The sequence below is a fragment of the Zerene cesonia genome, chromosome 14, assembly GCF_012273895.1.
Source record: "Zerene cesonia ecotype Mississippi chromosome 14, Zerene_cesonia_1.1, whole genome shotgun sequence".
Taxonomy (NCBI): Eukaryota; Metazoa; Arthropoda; class Insecta; order Lepidoptera; family Pieridae; genus Zerene; species Zerene cesonia.
Window position 1 is genome coordinate 1,700,201 of NC_052115.1, and position 23,779 is coordinate 1,723,979.

The 23,779-nt window shown below is 33.9% G+C and overlaps 2 protein-coding genes across 2 annotated transcripts in view; one reads left to right on the top strand and one right to left on the bottom strand.

Moving 5' to 3' along the window:
- Positions 1–8,877, bottom strand: part of LOC119831895 (synaptic vesicle glycoprotein 2B-like) — a 29,367-nt gene extending 20,490 nt beyond the window's left edge. Inside the window, exons 1-2 of the mRNA XM_038355465.1 lie at positions 8,841–8,877; positions 435–662 (exon numbers count right to left, since the gene is read on the bottom strand). Coding sequence (XP_038211393.1) covers positions 435–662; positions 8,841–8,877 — 265 coding nt within the window. The remainder of the gene's footprint in view (positions 1–434; positions 663–8,840) is intronic.
- Positions 1–23,779, top strand: part of LOC119831719 (hemicentin-2-like) — a 250,092-nt gene that overhangs the window by 111,273 nt on the left and 115,040 nt on the right. The gene's annotated exons all lie outside the window — the stretch shown is intronic.

Sequence of the window (23,779 nt, forward strand, 5' to 3'; positions counted from 1 at the left end):
TATTTTGAAATCGGGGTCTGAGAGACCCACCAGGCATACAGTGTAACTTATGCCCACCAGGCATGCCAAGGGTTAACACACCATACACTAGATGCTCTCCAAAGACATTATAAATTTTATTGTGTCCAGTACTTTCACTAGTTCTTTCACAAATGCCTTTGCAAACATTACGTTTACTAGCATTTATCTTTTTCAGAATCAAATATAAATCCATTTTCCTCAAATGTTATCAGCTGCCCCATACCAAGCTTCCATGCCACTATTAAATTTAGATTTGTATAAGCTTTTTCTTCTAAAACCGTTATCTTACCAAATTGCCAACATAATTTCAATCCAATGAAAAGTACGGGGCTAGGACTTTCTTAAAAGAAATATCACTGCATGCCTTGATCATACAAAAGTATGTAAGATACATTAAAACCTGAATAACCTACCCGTAAAAGGCATAGCATTCAGAATACCCTTCTGCAGAAGATTCATGTTCAAATCGCATTCTGCTTCCGACAGTACATACGGTGTACTGTTACCCAGAACAATTCCGGAGACCAGGCCAAAGAATGCGGCAAGTATTAGCCGCAAATGGAAGCGGCCAAACCCGCACTCTTTGAGTGCAAGGTTTACTTCCTGCGCTGCTGTCTTGATCTTTTCATTGGCATTCCTTCCTGTAACAATGCGAAAAAGTATTATATATAATGAAACTTTAATTCAAAATATCGCTAGATATTGTTAAGGGCATTTATGAAGGCAAGGATGTATAAAATTACACAGCTGAAGTAGAAATCCGGCCATTTCGTGGAATCCATTAATGCTTATCCCACTTCAAAATTATGTTTCACGTTAAACTTTTCCCGTTAAATGATCATTACTGGACGATCTATACCATTAATGAAATTACGGAAACGCTTGCTGTATCCTAACGTAAAATTCTATCTGTCTTTAACATGAAAGTAGATGTAGTTTTAAAATAAAAGCATGTTACATTATATTATTTTTATCTATAAACTACTAAACACATAACATGGCAATATATTAAGGCTCAATCGGCTTCTCAGTCATCAAGTAATACAACTAAACATTTTAAACGTAAATCCATTCAATTTAGTTTACAACGCTGCAGTACTAGAACGAGAACATATAGGCAAAACACACGAAAAAGCAATAACCAACTTGGTTCCATACAAACTTACAATAAATCTTGGAAACTAGGTTATCATACTCTCGATGCTATGCCACTTTCTAAGAGCACTCAGAAAGTATTCATGCTGTCTTTTGTGATGTCTGGATCGATCATCTATTGTAGTGGTAGGCCCCATCCGTTAATTTGTGGAGCGGTTCGATCAATTAAGCAAACAGACAGATGAATGTATGTCAAAAACTTCCGTGTTTGTGTGGGAATGTGTCAAGATGGTTTGATTAGTTGATTTTATCGAGTAAGATGGTACTCCAACTACATTGTTTGCGCAGTGGAATGGCAGGTCTGTGAACGCTGATACATTATTCAGACCAATCGAACCATGTAATTAATTAGAAGCATCGCATTAGCATGATTCTCCATTAAATGTGTCTTCTAAGCACCTATTATAAACATGTTACATTAGTTGTGGTAGTTGAAATTTATTAGTATGCGCATTGTTCGTGATACTCAAGCAATTAATGGATGAAGAACGAAAACCGCTTCATATGAGGTTTAGATATGAAACGAATCTGGCGTTTCATATCTGAACTGTTCGTTTTCTAACTTTAAAAATAATGTTCTAATCTATCTACTAGCAGTAGTTCCTGAGTTTTCAAACAAACACTGACACTTTATAATATTAGCATAGATTTTTATATACCTTGTAGTCTCGTCCGTCTAAATACACGCAAAATTAAAGAATCTGTGCCATTCTTTAAGTTTGCGTGTATTTAGACGGACGAGACACATTTAATAAAAAACCCAACCAAACTACCATAATATGACGAATACTCGTGCCCGATTCCACTGTTTTCTTTCTAATGACACTAACACTACACTCTTTTATACACCTCCTGTCTATAAAACTCGACATGTAGTTAACAAAATTTGTATTTTTTACATTCTAAAGTTATTTATTTAACAAGTACAAACGAAAGATTAATGAAGTACAAAAGCGAGTTATTTCATTTATAACAACAACATCAAATGCTAAAGCGCCAAGCTTAACGATGCATTCAATATAAAACGAAATGAAAGCTACCAATTGCTGCCGGCATCCTATAAAAATGATACACAACACTTTCCAGCAGGGTTCATGACCGTTGGGCATTAAATTTGCATATGCGGACATGTTTGCAGACGTCTTGACTGGAGTGTCCTTGAGATGCACCACGGCCGTCCAATTTACGTTGACCCCTCGTATTTTATTTCAATTTACGTTGACCTCTCGTATTTCTATATTATTTATTTGCTGTATAATTTGAAGGTATTTTGATAATTTTGTCCGATCTATCCAGTAACTTCGTTAATAATTTTTTGAGTGTAATTGAGAAAAAAATTCCGCTTCTCTTAGATTTGAATTGATTTGTTTGATCGGGACTAAATATTTATATAATATTTTAAAAAAGAATGGATCTCCACTCTGGTTTTGTTTACAGCGCGTGTTTAGCAGCCGCACTGCGTATAACGGTATAACATCACATCTAAACAAATATATATGTTGCGTACGTTCAAACAAATATAGAAATTAGAATCTATTTTAATCGTGTTTCCATAATTACGTATTTAATTCAAATATTGATATGAGTAAAATATTCTTTATCAGCATTCACATCGAAACAGATGTTTTATCATGATTATATAAGCTTTGTCGTGCTGTAAAGAAAATATTGACTAAATATTATGTAAATAAATACTACTATAATTAAAATAAAAACTAAGACGGAAGATTGCTTTCATTTATATTCCTTTGAAGGCTTAGTATATTTTATGTTTTTATATAAATAAATATTAAGTGACAGTTCGTTATACCATAAAATATATATTATAAAGCATTTCAATGTTATAAAACTAAAAATTAAATATACAGAGCTGAACTTTTTGATAACGCTCCAGTAGTTGCTGAGATTAGAGCATTCAAACAAACAAACTCTTAATTTATTTATAATCTAATAATGAATATAATAATAGTAGGTATGGAAATACCTACTTGATATTTATATATATTCGTTATCAATTATCATTAATTGAAATTCAAGCATATGACTAAAATATCCAAAAAAAATGTCGAAATGGAAGTTTATGTCTAGCAGACAAGTCCTTGGAACTGCTACACTTATTTTGATGCAACATACAATGACTAAGCTTCTGACTAGTAGACTGTTACTGCAATTTACTGATATCATAATCTTATATGATTATTCAAAAAAATATTTAAAAAACACGTTATTAATTGTAAGGAAAACAGTTATTTTTCTACGAACATACAGGCTTTGCAACGTCTCCCCCACTTCTTACTGGAGTAATAATTATAATAATCCATAAAGAAAAGAGGTCTATTGATACAGCGTTGCATAATATAAAATATTACTTCATCTTCGGTTTTTATCACTACTACAAAGCTATTGTTTCGTAATATTGTATATTCTATCAACTACAAAATTAAAAGATATCAAGATATCTTTCATCAGGTGGTATGTTTCAAAACCAGTCGTAATTGGAGTAAACTTCAAAACTTATATATATAAATCAATTGCTGTTCGTTAGTCTCGCTAAAACTCGAGAATGGCTGCTCCGATTTTGATAATTTTCGTTTTCATCCATTCATAATAGTCCAGGGAAGGTTTAAAAGGTAAAAATTACGGATAAATGTCTCAGAAAAAGGTCAGTGGCGTTGCGAAATTCGCCGGGTCATCTAGTATTAAATAAAAACATGTGGAGGAAGAGAAATTTTAAGATAACTTCGTTTTGAAAATACATATAGTATCTGTTTTGCTAAGCAATACAGGGAGAGAAGTACGTATCCAGTAAACCCTGAAAATAATTATAAATGCTCTGTCTCGTATTCATGACCAACCTCTTAAACCGATTGGGTTGATATAAAGATAGTTTGAAACCCGAGAGAGGATATATGACAGCTTTTATCCCAGAAATCCCACGGGATCGGGAAGTATCCAGGTAACCTGAGACTGTATTTTTCTTTAATTACGGAAAAAACCGAGTGTAGATAGCTAGTATAGTCTTTAGTAAATATGCGCTTACTACTGTGTTGTGTATACTTTAATCATAATCAAATATAAGTTAAATCACACCACTTTCGTGTGATCAAATATTGTATGATAATTATGTAAATAATTTTGCACAATCATAAAGAACGTATGCTGTTTGACTTTGATACAATAATACGGTCATACAAGGCGCATATATAACGGATCTAAATCATAGTTAGGTTAGGTATGTGTTTATATTATAATAGACAGCTCGAAAGAATTTTAAGAGCATATTTCATAGTCATTACTTGCATGTAACCATAAATCATTTACAAGTAACTTCTAAATCTATTGATTTATACATTAACTTAATGATAATTAAACGTTATTAAAAACAAAACAAAATAATATAATAGAAACGACAAAATAGACTTAATAGGAATGTATTGTGACATTGTATTCCTGAAAAAGGAAACCAACTGAGCGTGTGTGTATGATGTTTCATTTATGAGTTATAGGCTGTATCTAAAATTAGTGCAGTTGGCAGAGTATGTAATATGCGTGTACTTAATGGACTATTTGTACACTATATAATAAATAAATCGCGCTTATAATCCGTTAAAAAGATTTTTAATTTCTATTTGTACACTATTTGTAATAGGTTGTATATTTTTATCTTTTATGAATTATGATTAGTTATATCGAAATGTTGAGGATACATTTTTTAGAATATTTACTTTCTTCCATTCGTAATTCTATATGTGATGGGATGTGGCGGCAGAATCACGATCATTGACTCAGATTTTAGAGTAGTAGTAGACAATCAAAGTACTCTATGGTTTGAATATTGTTTTAATCTGTTACCGGATAAATCTTTCTGGTTTACACTTATGAAGTTCACCCGTTTTAACTTTTGATTTTCTTTTACCTTTTTATTAGACTAATCAGATTATCATCGCTCTTCTTAATTTATACCTAAAAAGTACCCATATAAGAAGAACAGAGTTGAGTAATAATTTCGATACAAAACGATAAAACTCTTATTTTTCACGTCTCCAATCGAAAACCTCCATACATCTATAAGCCTACCTCAAACCTACACAACCAATACGTCCAATTAAATTCCACACGTTCAATCTATCAGCCGAAAATTCCTCCCCGCAATAAACTCATATTCTATATAAAAATCTGGACAAAACCGACCGCACTCGAAGCCCCATTCGGAGCGACCACAATTTTTCCCATCCACTAAATCTATAAAACTTAGTTTACACTACGATAACGGGTTTTTCCACACAATTGCCGAATAAAGAACGTTCAGCTCTAAGCAATTCTCGTTCAGAGCTATCGACGATTATTTTCACAACGAATTTTGAGAGCTGTAGAATGGTAACCCGTATTTTTTGCAGCGGCTGCCGCTAAAAAGTGAAGTTTCACTCAGTTCCACGCTCCGGGATTTATATAGAGCTAAGTGACGCATTCTGATTCTAGGACACAATTAGACTGGGTAAATGAACACGCCGCTTGATATAAAGGATTTTTAAAATTATTTAAATTTAGCTTATGCATAGCGATGAGATGAGCGTCTGTGTGCGGTCGAATATAATTTTTAATTTGTTGAAAGCTTGGTTGGTTTTTGTAAATACGCTTTTATTAGTTTTACCTGTATATTTGTATGTAACTCGTTTAGACTCAATCGAGCGGACTTTAAGTGGACAGGTTTAATCCTAATTTTATTACTATGACATATCGGTTATAAAGCTATAATCAATGTATATTATTATCCTGATTGGAATCACCAGGATTAGATAATATAGTTAATTTCCTTTCCTATAGTCTGTATGAGAGCAAGTAAGACAATTTACTTGATCCTTTCACTTAAGTGTGGTTTATAGTATATTATTTTAAATGAGTAGTTTTGGTGTTATGTTGTTTACAAATTATAAACTGCTTATTTCATAAAATGTATCGGGTTTTATTAGGAAATTGTTTACCCATCTGGTTGTTAGAAATAATTTTGTTATCCACATTATCAATTAAATGAATCAATGGAATGGAATGGAAAGGAAACAATGCTTTGTTATTTTGTTTGGGTGAAATTATGTACATTCCAAGTTTAAAATGTCTATGTCTTTGTGTGTTTTGCATCGTAGCCCCGAAATTCATAAAGGAATATATGTGATATTTTTATTTTTCCATTTAGTTAATATGAAATTAACATTCACATAGCATTTCAATATGTAAAATTATTAATTTAATGACATTACACTCTAAACTAACTCACGTTAGCTAATTATTCAAATATATTCAGCGGCCTTATTGAAACACTTATGAATGAACCAATTTACAATTAAAATTATCACATAGAGGATACAATTTGGGATTAATTGATGGAGTTTAATGGAAATTTTTGTTTTTGATAATAAAATCTTTACTGAAGAGACTCGAAGATAGAGAGATTTTTTTATTTGAACACGCTAACAGTTACTACTAGTCTGATTTAAAAAATTCTCTGTTTGAAGCCGGAAGGGTATATAACATCATGTATGACTCAAATGATACCTCGGGAAACAGCTAGGTTTTTATATATTTAAAAAAATAATATAATTTTTATAACGGGGTGGTAAACTGGTTAGAGAATTTCGCTTGTATGCCAAAGGGTTATCAAAACTGGTTGTATTATATTATTTGTTATAGCAAATACTACTTCCATAATATACTTCATTACTCTAAAATACTTTTTAATATAGGCAAATAGTATAAAATTATGTTATCTGCGGTAATGGATAGAATTCGTCTTCAGTAGAATCAGGAGAAAGAAAAGATGTAGGTAATAAAATCAGTGTTTATATTAAAACCAAAGACTATAAAACATGTTTCGCTTTTATAATATTCTCCTTTAAGTTGAGGGAAATATCGTAAAAATCAAACAACCAATCAAACTATTTAATTTCAATTTGTGTTAACATGCCCTTAATTCCTTTTTATATTTTGACTAGCTCGAGTCATTATTTTGATAACACGATAAACTCAAGTTTGCAAAAATTAAATATGAAATTCGTAAAAAACAATATCAAACAAATTTACAAGCCAACGGTTCAACGCTATTGAATTTATGCAATTCGCCCTATTATTTAACTATGGCTGCAAAAATAGAGGTAGGTTATCGAAAACCAGTTTGCGATTGGTTCGCAGCTAAACAATGCAGTTATTTAGATTTAAAAACATTAAAAATACGATGTTTTACTAGTTTTTTCATCATTGATAAAACATGATATTGAAGAAGTAGTATTTAAACTGCTATAGATTATCTTCTTAAACTAACTACATTGCTCAGAAGTCGTCATAAATAATCCATTATTACCATATAATAAATATGATATAAACATTCCCTGGCTTTCCTATGCGTATTTTAGAGTAGCCGGTGGTTTTACCCTTGGTATCGAGTTTTTCTTCAAATCTCAATATCCCCTTGGTACTATTGGAATAAATGCAGCCTAACTTTTATTAAATCAGCTATCTGCAAGTGAGTCCCGTTAAAATCGGTCTAGAATTCCAGAAATTAACCGGAACAAATAGACATACAAACGTTTGGGAAGCATTATTTTTTGGTACACATACCGCGTATACAACCATAGACATCGAGGGTATTTTAGTATAAACATAAATATTTCTTCCCCATATCGTGATATCGCATTGATCTTTTAATGAAATATTTCAGGTGAAAGTCGATAAATAAGACTCCAGAAAGATATTTTGTTGGATAAAATCGAGCTTATATGAAAATTTCCCGCGCAATTTGTATGTGTATATAAACATATGTAACATCATTTTAAACTAATATATTCTAAAAATATACACGTCTTGATGAAGCTTTGTGCAAGCTTTTGCTGTAATAATTTACTACTTAATCCTGTAAGACAATAAAATGGATTTCAATTAAATTAAAAATTAATGGTTTATTTTGCTTATTCTTTCGTTTAGATATTTTTGTTAAAGCAAGTATGACTAATTGCGAAATCAATTCTCTTTAGTGTTTTTCAGAAGCAGTTACCGAAAATGTCCTCTTGAATACCCTTTGTTCTTTTCCGTTAAGTTCCTATGTTTAAATTAAAAGTAAATTTCGTTAGTCTTTCCGGCGCAAAATAATGATAAAATATGAATGCAGCAATTTCTAAATAAAATAATATTATTATTGAAACAATGGTTTAAATTCCCCTTTCCCAATATTAATAAAACTAGTATTTCCTTACTGTCTAATAAAAAATGCTTATTATATTACGTCCAGTACTTATTTCGATTCGTATTCTTATTTATCTACTTTCACTTACAGATATATTGTAAAACTTTAGTTGCGATATAAGCGCGTAGTTACAATGCCTAGGAACTCTTCTGAATCCTTTGGAAAGATATTCTGATATATAATTTATATGGCCTGTTCACTACCGCAAGTATCCTACTAATATCATAAATGCGAAAGTTTGTAAGGATGTGTGTTGTTACTCTTTCATGCAAAAACTACTGAACCGATTGCAGTGAAATTTGGTACGTAGATAGCTGGACAACTGGAATAACATATAAACAGCTTTTAATCCAGATATTCCTACGGGATACGGACTTATGTGGGTGAAACCGCGATGCGCAGCTAGTTTTGATATAAAATTAATAGTACTTACCGCTCTCGGCTAAAGCTGGCAAATCAACTTCACTCATGTTTATTTCAACTTTTCAACAACTCGATATAAAAATTAAAACCATTATATCCCATATTTCTCTCACCAATTACTTCATGCAATACACCGCTGGACTATTAATGACGATTTTATATAAACTAATTATTATCTTGGCTTGTAGCCTTGATAGCGTCGTCCATTATAAGCAGAACCGCAAATTCGATATTTCGTTCGAGATCTCGCTCGATTGAATGTTAGGATGGGTCTTGCTATTCTGGTCGCTCCAGCTTATGAAACAAAACATTGATATTTATTCTGCGCAAATATTATAACGAATCTGATGTTTGATTTTGAAGGTGTAAAAAGATATGTGACGCATAATAAATTACGAAATTGTCATTATATTTCATCATACAGCCTATATGTCCTGTGAGAGTTTAGGTCAAAAGCCACCAAGTCATTATTATGAAGTTACAGTTACCTCAACATATTTGTGCGTACTTCATATAAACAATTGATTCATTGTTCTATAATCTAGAATTACGCAACAAACAATTGTGTTTCCGAAAGATACGTAAATGGGAAAGGTTTATAGAAATTAGATAATATACAACGTAATACGCAACACGTTTAGTTGCTTCTTTTGTCGGGTATCATTTGCGGTTTTCATAGTTTTTCTATTGGCAAGCGCAACCAGCGCCCATTAACAATTGGAGAGGTATAATGCCAATTGCAGACCTTACGCCTCTACAAATGGATTACCGACTTTAAATTGGGAAAGGATTAAGAAAGGATTTATGAGAGGAATAAAGGAAAGGACTGGGAAGGGTAAGGAAAAGGATATTGGCTTCCGGCTCCCCATCTCACCGTACGAAACACAATAGCATGTTATTGTGGCCCAATTCGTGCCGAAGCGTGCTCGACTCCCACACTAAAAATGTATTCTATGTATTTTTATTGGTCTAAATTATTATTATTTAAGAACTTTGTCATGCTCAGGACTGTCTTGAGAAAAAGAGTGTCGTAGTGTTAGAAATTGGTCTATGAAATACCTCCAATACTGATCACTAGCCTTTCTCGTGGATACAATTTACATAGACAGTTAAAAAAACTTCATAATAAGAATCTTACGTCTACACGTTTAAGTTCTAAATCGTTTTAACAATAATTTCAAATGTATAAATGAATGGTTTATATTTGAATTTGAATAAATACGATAATTTACATATATATACATATACATATTATTATATCAAAATTTAACTTACAAATGTATTTCACTAGATAATTCTACCATAAACACAAGACTATGTTCTCGTGAAATCGAACAAAATAAAGCAATTCATTACGAATAGAAGCCCTTCTGAATTATTTCTAGAATGTTCCATTCGCTGAGTTAATAAATTGCTGATATGTTTAATTGATATTATCGACTTTGCGATTTGATATTAATTGAATGCTCTCGTAAAGTCTCGGAGTCCGCTTAGTCGCATCCCAAAGGAATGGTATTATAATTTAAGTTGATGCCACTAGCCCGAGCTTCTGCATACACTGGCAAGGCTTTAACTAGAATCCCTGAGGCGTTATGTATTACGAATAGCCTAGGTTATACTTAAGTTTGTCCTCAATATCAAATTTAGGAGCTAATGCGCTTGCGACCTCTTGCAGTCCAATTTAACTTTTGGATTAAGTGGGTTTCGTATTCTATGATGTTATATGTTTAATCGACTTTTTTTTAATGGAGGTGTTCAATTCAACGGCTTTGTATCTGTTAGGCTTTTTTTCTCGATAACCTCGTGGATTAACCGATTGGCGTGATTATTTTTGTGTTAGATAGATAGAAAATTAGTATTTTCTTGTGTTTGATTTTACGCGAGTATTATACATTTAGAAATAACATCTCAGTGACCACGCTCGCTGTAAAGTGTTCGAAACGTCGGGTTAATAATATAATGAATAAATCGCGTTTAAAATCCGTTAAAAAGTTTTTAATTTCTAAAATATAGAAAATAGTTGTTGCTCCTCCCTGTGACGTCAGTGACCAACAAATGTAGAAAAAAAATCCTCATATTTCATCACAATATTGCAAATCGTGCTAAGCTCAGACTGACGTATTATTTGCGACTTTCTGATGCATATTTCACAAAATATTGACTTAACTGTAGAGGAATTTAAAAGCCTTTTATATCACTTTAATCCAAAATTTATACTCTCCATGATGCTGAGTTTTTCACGACTTTTTTAAATTTTTTGTCTCTTACCAGAGCAAAATTGGATATTTGGAAAATAATATAATATGATTGCACGCTACTCAGAACAAGTCAAAGGATTTTTTAATCACTACATTATATGAAACAAAATCACCTTCTCTGTCCGTACGTCCATATGTATGCTTAAATCTTCAAAATTACGTAACGGATTCGATAGAGTTTTTTAATAGATATTGATTCAAGAGGAAGATTTATATGTATAATAACATCTATTAAACTACTCCAAATTAACGCGTTCAAAGCCGCGGGCAAAACCTATAAGTTTTTTAATAAAATATGACTTTTATTAGTGTGTTTGTATTTATAGTATTGCTTATTTATCCATTGCTCAAACTTTTAACTACGTCTTCTTTTTTTGTTTTCACATGTTTTATTGGTTGTCTGGAAGAGATTACTTGTAAGTGATAAGGCCGCCTTCCTTGCTTTATATTTGATCATGAGTGTTTATTGAATATATTTCTGCTGTTTTCACCACAATAAAGCGTTTAAAATAAATAAAAACCGTTTTTGGAATCGGCGGCTACATATAACAATGAAAAAATCAATTATTTAGTATACTTTTCAGAATTGTGATAAATTTGTTTTAATTTTTTTTTTTATTTCAGTTAAACTATCATGAGACCAATGATTACAATAAAGAGCAACCTTCCAATATGTGCACGTGATTATTAACTTTCACTATATTTAAAATCCAAAAACAAAACAACGCTTTTTAAATCCCTATGACGAATTGCGAAGAGGCTTTCCCAGTTTTATTATATTAAGCAACCAATAACTCTTTCTTAATTCAGGTTAACTAAATGTTTAAATAAAAATTTACGTGGAAGATTTAAAGTGAGCCTCCGCGAGGTTGGACGTTTGCCAAAGTGGAGTTCAAATGACAGTTTTTCGGGTCAAAATAAAATGTTGAGTAAACTTCTTATTTATCGCAAAAAATACCCGGATGGAAGCTTACTTTTTGTTCAATATTTATCAAACCTTATAGCGGTTTGGTTTGCGATGATTTTTCCGCGTATTTGTATTGTGAAATAGGTTTAGGTCATTGAACTTGCCGCCTGTTATGGAGAATATAGTTTCTTTTATATGTTGGCGTCGAGCTCACTGAATTGGGCCAGTTCGTTATCGTGTACGGTGAGTGGGGGAGCTGAAGGTCCATTTCCTTTTCCTCACGCTTCCCAGTCCATTCCTACTTTCGAGTTATCGATACTTGTTCTTATCCTTTAGCCCTTAAAAGTGGGTTTCGCAGTCGCAGGGGCACTACGAATTCATGGCGGTGGTGATCGCTTACCATCAGCCGAACCTAGAATTCATTTGCCCGCAATGACATAAAAAATGTAGTAAAGATGTGACATTTAATCACATCTCTCAATATACAGGAATATACTACGATAAAATGTTAAATGTATCATTTCCTATTTCACCCACATATCTATATTACCGGTAGGTTGTTGTGTATGTGTGTATTGATTGTAGCGGAATAATTTGTTGGGCGACTTCTGCCAAGATACTAAATGTTTTTCATACATAAAGTAAAGGAAATTTCCGTTAAATACATTTGGCAAAGGTTTTCGGTATATTCTCAAGTTCTAAAGTACCTATTCTCATCTCAAAAAGAGAGATAGAGAGACTACCTTCAACTAGATTCCTTCCTTCTTCATAACAACTCACTATATCACATAGATTTTCTATTCTTATGAAAGATCATAGAATGCTAGACTATAAAAGACATAATATATTGAAGTGAGTAAAGATCGCTCCAATTCTCTCAGAATGGAGATGTAAGTCATAAAGTCTAGATTGCCTGCAGCTGTAGCACACGGCCAGTATTTAGGTAGCCTAGATAGATCTCTTGAAAACTTCTATAGAAACTTGTATGCAGAAAATATTTTTCATAGCTTTAAGAATTAATTGGCGAGCGAGGTCATTTGGATTACAAGAAGATTATCTTAAAATTTAAGATCAGTATTTTCATAAATCCCTTTACAAGTAAGTCAAATCTAATATATTAAAGACAAAATTTAAAGGACTGAGGATTTGAATTGGGATTGAAGGAACACAGATTTTAATTAAATACCGCACAGTAAAAGCGCAATAATTCAAAATACTGATAAGGAATTTTAACTACATTTCATGAGATATTTCGAACAATACAATAATGTTATGTAAAAAGCAGTGGTGGCTCAGTGGTGAGAACCTCGGACTTCAAAAATCGATAAGTCGGGGTACGAGACCGGGCGAGCGTGCAGGAAATAAATTGATTTTTCAATTTATCTGCACATGTGGATAACATCACCGCTGCTTAAAAAGGTGAAGGAAAACATCGTGAGAAGACCGGCATGTCCAAGAATCAAAAGTTCGACGACATGTGACATCTGCCAACCCGCACTTAACCAGCGTGGTGAATTATGGCCTGAATTCTCATTGGAGGTCTGTGTCCCAGCAGTGGGAACGTGTATGGGCTGATGATGATGAATAATGTTATGAATAATAAATAAAATCCGCTCCTAATTTCTCAACTGGCAAGTCTAGTCTGGTGATTCTGAGTAGGTACTCTCACTGTAACAAATTTAAACTAATATCTATCTAATTGGATCTCAAAGTGTACCCCGAGCGTTGCTTTGAGAGTAAATTGGTTTTAGCTTTAATGCCGCCAATTTACATTTATAAAAAATGAGTAGCTTATTCACATTGAATATTCAATTTTAGATGTTTCGAGAAAAATTAAATGCAGTAACTATTCATAGTAAAACTTCAAAATTGTCTAACAAATTAAATGGTTTATGTGAAATGGCAATGAATATTTAGTCTGCGTTTCGTTAGAACGATATAAAATGACTTAACAGATTTTCACTCCGACTCATTTGCGAGAACCTAATTCTCAGAGGATTTATTTGACGGACTTTTTAAACGGAAAGAAACTAATGTATAAGCTTAATGGAGCTCGAAAGACGATGTTTTAATTAGATGGGATGTAAATAATTTACTTAAGAACTGGCCGGATTTAATGTTAAATAATGTTTGAAAATTATTTGTATTTATATAGATCAAGGAGCATAATATTAAATGTTATTTCAAGATGAGTAGGGGTTAAAGTAAGTTCTTATTTTGGTCAAACAAAATTGTACAAATCAAGATTGAGAGGTTGTTAGCGTGATTAATGAACGAATATAATAAATATTCATTTTCTTATTTTCTATTTTATTACCAATTTTATCTTATATTTATCAAAACTTATTCAACTATTTTTGCATTTGGCATAAACAAAAATCAATTAATTACGGTAGTACGAATCACAAATAATGCATGGGTTTAAAGAATCCTTCTATTATTGTATGAATTTTTTGTATTAAAACCAATTATGTTTCTCAGTTATACGATTTCTACATATTTTTCCTGTTTACTCAAAACTTTCCTTTCATTAATTTTGCATAAAAAAACGTTTATAACAAAAACATTTATTCGGTAAATTGTCTTTGTACCTATGTAATGATCATTATTCTTATATTGTTTATTGCCTTTCGAACTAGTAAATAACTAGCAAAAGAAATGAGAAAAACGTAGTGGCTGGCGAGAGCATCGGACTTACTTGCAAATTAAACATAAATAATTTATAACATTAATAATTGCTAAATAAACATTTTTAAATTTATCTTTTATCACTCGACCAACGTCGTGGATTATGGTCTGAGTACTCGTAGGAGGTCTGTGTCCCAGCAGTGAGAAAGTATAGGTATAGATTGATGATGATAATATAAAAGATATGAACTATGAAAATTGAATTCTACTTTCCTTAACACTTTTAACTTATAATACCTAGACTTGCTGTTCGCCCTGGCTTCCCCGTGGTATCTACATATATAGCCTATGTTACTCAGTAAAGCTGCAGCTCTAATGGCGAAATATTATTTAAAATAGCGTAAAAACCATACACACATACAAAAATATAGTTTCCTCTTTCTATACTAATAGTATAAAGAGTCAGAATTTGTTTTGTTTGTTTGCTTGTAATGGATAAACTCCGAAACTACTGGACCGATTTTAAAAATTCTTTCATCATTAGAAAGCTGCAACTTCACTGAGAGACATAGGTTATATATGTACCACTGCCGAAGCCGGGGCGAACAGCTAGTATAATATAAGTGACAAACGTTAAAATTAACACTACAATAATATGTTAATGTAATCTAAAATAATATTTTTTACATTATACGAGCGCGCTATTAGCCTGTAAATTTAAAAAGTATATTCATAGTGTTAGAGTTTTATACCAGCTGACCTCGTATCGTTCTTTACTGAGAAAATTTCATACATAAATTAACGGTGAGTTTTTCCAGATTTTTCCAATAACCTGGGTAGTTTTCTTTTGTTTTTCCTATATCTTATTGGAAGTACAGCAATATTTTATTAAAAATCATTATAGAGGTGTATGTCTAATTGCAAATTTATAATTTGTTTACCAACGACGTTCCCAAAAGAGAGGTTTCTCTTTCTTTTTTGCAATCTTCAATCTTTTTTAATCCCATTCCAATTTATAATCGGCAATGCATTTGCAGAAGCGTACTGCGTAACGCCTGCAATCGACCTTACGCCTCTCCAAATATTTATGGGTAGTGATAGCGCTTACCATCAGACGACCAACCAGCTCCATTGCCGACGATGGCATAAAATAAAAAAAATATGTACATGTATATATGTATGTCTTTTTTATTCTGTTACTATATTACTCCGAGCGTTTCCAACCGATTGAATGTTTCTTATTATGTTTGATAGGAAATTTTAGTCATTTGGTCTCATTGTAGAAATACGTATTGAAGATTAATTATGTATTGCGTAGTAAATTTCTTTCAGGGAATTTGGTTTACAGTAGGTAATAGTTAAATATTTAGAAATTAAAAACTTTTTAACCGATTTTAAACGCGATTTATTCATTATATTATTAACCCGACGTTTCGAACACTTTACAGTTCACTTGGTCACGGGGAGACTGAGATATTACATGTCTTGAAGGTCATACAAACAATGTTGTTTGTGAACTACCTCCATCTTTAAAATCCGTTAAAAAGTTTTTAATTTCTAAATGTATAATACTCGCGCAAAATCAAACACAAGAAAATACAATAGTTAAATAATTATTATTTTTATGTGATTTAATTATTTCTTTACACAATTTGTAATATTGTAGTGTAATTTAATACAGCCGATACAAAATAACAGCATTGGCGCGAATTCCACTCTCAAGTAGCTGTTTTATTGGCGTCATTTGGATTCCATCCAAACATGTATTAGACTAATTTTAATGTTGAAGCTACAAGAGCTCTATTTAATATGGTATGATTCATTTTACACCCACACGCTGGGTATTTCACTTATACCATATTTATGTTTTTATTTATTTTGTCAATAAATTTATTTTGCGCCCTTGGTGATACGAATTTTGATGAGATTCCATAGGTTTATAATTTATTTCCTGTCCAATATCCAAAAAGTATGTCGCTCTCTCACACATGTATTTGCACACACACTCATAAAAACATGCGTAAATATAACCCTTGACCCTACGCGGGCACACAAATAAAAACATAATAATTTAAAAAACTAAAACACGGTTTTATAATAGATGCAACTAAATTTTCTCTCTCATTAAAACCAGAATTACGATACGTAAGTACATTATTTAATCCTGCCGATTCTAATCAGCATAATAAGAAAAACTCAAGATTTTTTTTTTTATGTCACAGTCAGCAATGGAGCTGGTGAGACACCTGATGGTAAGCGCTACCACCGCCCATGAACATTTGTAGAGGCGTAAAGTCGATTACAAACCTTACGAATGGATTACCGACTTTAAATTGGGAGGGATTAAGAAAGGATTGGCGAGAGGAATAAAGGAAAGGACTGGGAAGGGGAAGGAAAAGGATATGGGCCTCCGGCTCCCCCACTCACCGAACGAAACACAGCAGACGCTCACGCCGGTCTTCTGTGGGGGTGTGGTACTTTCCCGGTGCGAGCTGGCCCAATTCGTGCCGAAGCGTGCTCGACTACCACATATAAAAATTAATATATTGTAACCGATTCTTGGTAAGTGTACAAAGTCTGAATTAAATATGTCTACTCAATGTGAGTCAAATCGAGTCTAAATGATCGTTACGAACAAACATACAGCTAAAGATTAGCTTTGCATTAAGAAAATAATATCCTAATTGTAACCCCTATCCTTTGCCTAAAAAGATAAATTTATCACTATGTGATATCGTAACCTAGATCTTTTGTCTCACTTTGACAGAAAGAGGGTAATGTTCCCAAAGACAAAGGAAGCAGGAATAGTGAGGATAGTAAATAAAAACTTCGACTCTAACCACAGACTATATAATCGCAATTTCTAATTGCAATTTGCACACAGGCCAACGCCGGTATTCCCGAAATTTGGCAGAGTTAGGCCAATTAAGAGTTATTTACTAATTACGTTACTGTAGTATTTCGCCGATTTGCTAGCTTATTTACTTAGAGGCTTTACTTAATCTGTATTTCACGTTCTAGATCTTAAACTTGATTAGAAACGTCTGTAACCGACGTTCCGAAAAACGGTGTGATTTTTTAAGGGATAGGTACAAGTACAGATATCATTCGAAATCTTTGTAAATTTTTGCATGGTTTTCAAATGCAGTTCATGACCATTGAATTAAGTGTTCCTTTTTTAGAAGTCGGTTAAAAAAGGTCGTCGGAGAGTCGGTTCCATGACCCCTTCTGGGTATCATATCAGACCTTCTGTGTCCTACCGGACCGTGACATTTTTTTGTATAGTCCCCACTCAGAACAAAACCCAGGGCCTCACGGCACGTTAGCGCCTAACCGATGTACCAAACAAAACGATTTATTAATTTAATATATTTCAAGTTCCCAATAGTTTGAGCGTTAAATCAGTCAGCCAGCCTTTTTAACATATATACTAAAGAGCCTTCAATTTGCTTATATAATTAAAATAATCGACTTTTCTGATGAGCATACACGTAATTAATAAACACGAAAGGGTTATTGCGTCATAGACTATAGAGTTAATAATTTGTTAATGGAGAATAATATGTTTATAGGGACCACCTGGGACGCGAGGCATGCTTGACGGAAATTGCAATATTTAACGATGGCTATGGTTTTTAGCTTTCTGAGATGGTTTTTTAACGTCATAAGTATTATTTATGTTTGCTAGCTTAACGGCCCCGTTTCGCCCGAAGGAAAACGTGACAGACTCGAGGTAACCGGCAAAGTTCCCGTTCGGCACGAATTGGGCCAGCTCGCACCGGGGAAGTACCACACCCCCACAGAAAACCGGCGTGAAATAGTGGCATGCCACTGTGTTTCGTACGGTGAGTGGGGGAGCCGGAGGCCCGTTTCCTTTTCCTCACCCGTCCCAGTCCATTCCTTCTTTCCAGTCGTTAATCCATTCCTTTTCCCTTACCCCAAAAAAAGCGGGCAGCGCATTCGCAGAGGTCCTACCATTGCGTATGTTCATGGGCGGTGGTGATCGCTTACCATCAGGCGAACCACCAGCTCAGCTGCCCGCTATGACATAAAAAAAAAGATTCATTCCCCTTAGATTAGTTTCCGTTAGTTTAGTGGGGAAATCTTGCATAGATATCCACATCCCTCGGAGTAAGAGCCGTGGGTTATGTCGGATTCGTTCTGACCAAGACCCCACTGTGTTCCGTCGAGCCGCTTTGAAGGGACCATGAGAGCTGGTTACAGTTCGTCCGTGAACTTCCTAACCTACTGCGCAATCCATAGCGCATCCTTGCTTTTCTTAATCTTAATGTTTAGTCTATACGTTAGTGCGCATTTATAATATCTATCCATGTGCTTACAACTCCTGTCTGCAACTACACTGATATTTTTTACATAATTTGCTTTCATAAATAACTGAAATATTTATTTATAAATGCTATTATAAATAGATAAATTGCTGCTTTAAACAATCTCAAAAAATATATGTTTATTATAGCAATGCGTAAAAATAATAAAGAGTTGACGAGAAGCTTATTTAGAACTGATATGCAATAAAAATGCTGTGTAAACCTTGAAATATTCAATTATCCTACTAATATTATAAATGCGAAAGTTTCTGAGGATGGAAGTATGTGTATGTATGTTTGGTTACTCTTTCACGCTAAAACTACTGAACCTATTGCAATGAAATTTTATACGTAGATAGCTGGATAACTGGAATAACCCATAGCCAACTTTTTATCCCGATATTGCTACGTGATTCAGACTTACGCGGGTGAAACCGCGGGGCGCAGCTAGTAGATATATAATCTACAATGATAATTATCACAATAAGTTATCGTTCCATACTAGAGGAGAAGGCTCTTGTAATCTTAACATAATAGTACTAAATTCAAACGCCATTATCATTTGAAATCGACTCTTTATACAATACTAGCTGCGCCCCGCGGTTTCACCCGCGTAAGTCCGTATCCCTTATGAATATCGGGATAAAAAGTTGCCTATGTGTTATTAAAGATGTCCAGCTGTCTACGTACCAAATTTCATTGCAATCTGTTCAGTAGTTTTTGCGTGAAAGAGCAACTAACACACACACATCCTTACAAACCTTCGCATTTATAATATTAGTAGTATATTAGTAGGATAGTTAACATTGCGATTGCTCGAACATTTTATAGCACTGAACGATAAAACGTTGTTTCTGTTAAGTCACCCTCGTTAATGTCCAACCCTTTTTATGATACGATCAGATGTTTACAGCGCAGAAAATAAATTGCACGGGAAAATATCCACAAAAATAACACAGCATGGTCACACAGGCCGGTAGGTTAACACTAAATTGCAGTACAAGCTTCAAAAACATGTGGTACATAAAGTACCCGGACGTTTGCGGACGTGGAACAGGCTATACGTATAATAGGGTTACAATTTTGGGGTTAAATGAGCCTGTATTTAACCCTTCGTTAATGTGTCAACAGGGCTTTATGAACGCGCATTTGAGGTGACAAGCGTTTTCATTGTGGTGCGTTTTTGAAGATTGATCTATTAAAAAGTCGCACCCTGTTGGGTATGGGGCTATGTTGGGGGTATTGAATTCAAGAGAAAATTGTAAAAACGCAACCGTCCTGCTATCACAGCTCATGGGGTATAGACTGATCACAGAAGGACGGACATACAGACAGACAGACGGACAGAAAAGACTTAGTAATAGGGTCCTGTTTTACCATATGAGGAAACAGTGTATTTTAAACCAAATATTATTCCTTAGTAAAAGAAAATAAATGATTTCATTAATAAGAATTGTTTCAGCATAGCTTACTCGAATAGTTTTAAATTCTTAATTCAGTTTTCACAGATAGATAACATATCTAGACATTTTAATAACCATTCTTCAACACATTGTCAGTATAACAAATATATAAATTGTGGAACTTTTTTGTCCTATATATTATTTCTTTTACCGTAAGTTAATTTACATATGAATACTAACACAGGACTCAATAAACGTATATTTGTTTGGCGTATTTTAATTCCCCCATATTATTTCTACGTTTATCTCAATTAAACACTTATAAAATTAACTTGAACCTTATTTCACTTCAACAGACAATAGCGTTATATCATGTATCGCTTGACATATACTTGACTAGTATAACTGTTGACCCCGGCTTTGTCTATAATACATATATAGCCTACTAGCTGCGCCCTGCGGTTTCACCCGCGTAAGTCCGTATCCCGTCTGAATAACGGGATATAAAGTTGCCTATATGATATTCCAATGGTCCACCTGTCTACGTACCAAATTTCATTGCAATCGGTTTAGTAGTCTTTGCTTGAAAGACCAACAATCATACACACATCCTTACAAACTTTCGCATTTATAATATTAGTAAGATGTCATTCAGTGAAGGCTCTTAATGTTGAAAGAATGTTGGAAATCAGTCCCGTAGTTTTTGTGCAAGATCATTACACATTCGTGTCGGATATCAATTGTGTTTTAATATATCGTTGGATGGATTCAGTGTCTTTCATATGTGGTAGTCGAGCACGCTTCGGCACGAATTGGGCCAGCTCGCACCGGGGAAGTACCACACCCCCACAGAAGACCGGCGTGAAATAGCATTCTGCTGTGTTTCGTTCGGTGTGTGGGGGAGCCGGAGGCCCATATCCTTTTCCTTCCCCTTCCCAGTCCTTTCCTTTATTCCTCTTGCCAATCCTTTCTTAATCCCTTCCCAATTTAAAGTCGGCAATCCATTTGTAGAGGCGTAAGGTCTGTAATCGACTTTACGCCTCTACAAATGTTCATGGGCGGTGGTAGCGCTTACCATCAGGCGTCCCACCAGCTCCATTGCCGACTGTAACATAAAAAAAAACAGTTGAGATATAGATTTTGCTTTTCATATGATGTCAAAACTCTTTTAGCTATCGAATCCTGTAAAATGTCGAATCACTTAGAAACGTGGCGCATTCGTACGGATTGTGTCTTGTCGTTCAAACGTTGATTCAACTTTCGGCCCAAATACCCTCACTTTGTTAATAATCTTTGTGACTGGCTGTGATTTGTTATCAACTGACTAAACCAATTAGGCAGTTGTGTAGATGCAGTTTCTTACAACCCAATTAATATTCAACACAATCCCCTTTTGATTTTTAATGTATTTGAAAAAATCAAATGTTTGCATATTATAATATTAGTGAAGATGTAAGGTGCGAGTATGAACTCAATATATCTTTAAACTTTAAGATTTTTACGATCCCAATCGACCCAATATAAGAACTCGATTCAAGCCAACGGAGAAATTACCTACTTTACATAAAAACCAACGCCCTATCCAAATAAACTCATACACTATTACGTATCATTAACTCGGATTGATATCACAAACTCATCCCCTCGGAAAAAAAGGAAATTGCGACATAAACCCCGGCGTATAGGGGTATGTTGACCTCGTAAAGTATTTATTAAAAATACAGTTTTTTTCTTCATATAGTTAGTTCAGTTTGCATAGCTTATGATAATTAGCATTCCAGACTTGCTTGTATGGGTAAGTTGTTATGATCAAATCCAGATTTTACCGATTTTCTTGACTTTATTTGTAACCATGTAAATCTCTTCGCTTCGCTTAGTTTGACAGCCGTGTCCCGTACAAAATTACCATTCTTTCACTATAAACAAGCTTTATTTATCTATATATTTAAAATGAATCCGTGTTTGTCTTGGTCACGCTATCACGCGTTAACGGCTGGACCGATTTTAAAAATTCTTTCACCATTAGCAAGCTGCAATTACATTGAGTGACATAGGCTATATATGAACTACGAGTGAAACCGGGGCGAACAGCTAGACTTACATAAACGCTCTATGCTTACAACTATTTAAAATCTCGCCGTTTTCTCTGAGCCACTCGGTAGATGCGGTTTTTTAAAACACATGTACTGCTATTATTATAGGACCATATTGTATCTCTTTGGTGGTGGTTACAAATAATTGCGTCCAATGATGTTTAAACGAGCTGGGGGTTAAGCAGCTTACGTCGCGGTCAGTACATGGATGGCAGACCACTGATGTATATCAAATTAGTTTCTCGACGCTTCGACACATAAATTAGTAATTGTGTGACAGATGTTACGCTAATAATTGATTCATATACCAGAATCTTCATAATTTTTAGTAGCTAAAACTGACGTTTAAACGAAATAAATATAATTTAAAGAAAATGAAGTTGAAAAAAGATTTTATTTAAAATTTGTATTAGTCTTTCTTCGTTTTCTTCAAACAGATTTGCTCAGACGGTACTCCCATAGTAGGTATTAGTTATTTCAACATCCATTCACATTGCTATAACAATAACATTCTATTTATCAGCATTTTCTTTATAACATTTTATAAGAACATTAAGAAGATAATAAAATAAGCTAACGATGTAATATTCATTAGTAGAAATATGGAGTCATAGTACATTCTAGCACATAGCTAAAATGCAGTCTGGCACTGACGTTTTTATTAAGACATCAAAGGTTTTCGACGGCAGCGAATTGGTTGTCACTTTGTGCCGCAGGCTGCTTTATGTAGAATTAGACACGTACAAAAAGCACCCGCTGATCTCTTTGACGCGGGATAGATTTGGGCATTCTCATATAGTTCGAGAATGAAATTTGAAATGAACGTTTGTGTTCATTCCGTTTGTGTAACATATGTGGTAGCATTTATATGGAATGGAGATAAATACTTTTTTTTATGTCATAGCGGATAGCTGAGCTGGTGGTTCGCCTGATGGTAAGCGATAACCACCGCCCATAAACATTCGCAAAGATAGTACCTCTGTGAATGCGCTGCCCGCTTTTATGGGGTAAGGGAAAAGGAAAGAATTAACGACTGGAAAGAAGGAATGGCCTAGGACGGGTGAGGAAAAGGAAATGGGCCTCCGGCTCCCCCACTCACCGTACGAAATGGCATGCCACTATTTCATCCGGTTTTCTGTGGGGGTGTGGTACTTCCCCGGTGCGAGCTGGCCCAATTTGTGCCGAAGCGTGCTCGACTCCCACAATAAAATACTTCTATATAATAAAATACATCTTTAAATGGTTCCAGAAACATATCTACATAGTATAAACATAGTCGTTACCTCTGTCCCTATGTATGCTTAAATCTTAAAAACTGCGTAAAGGATTTTT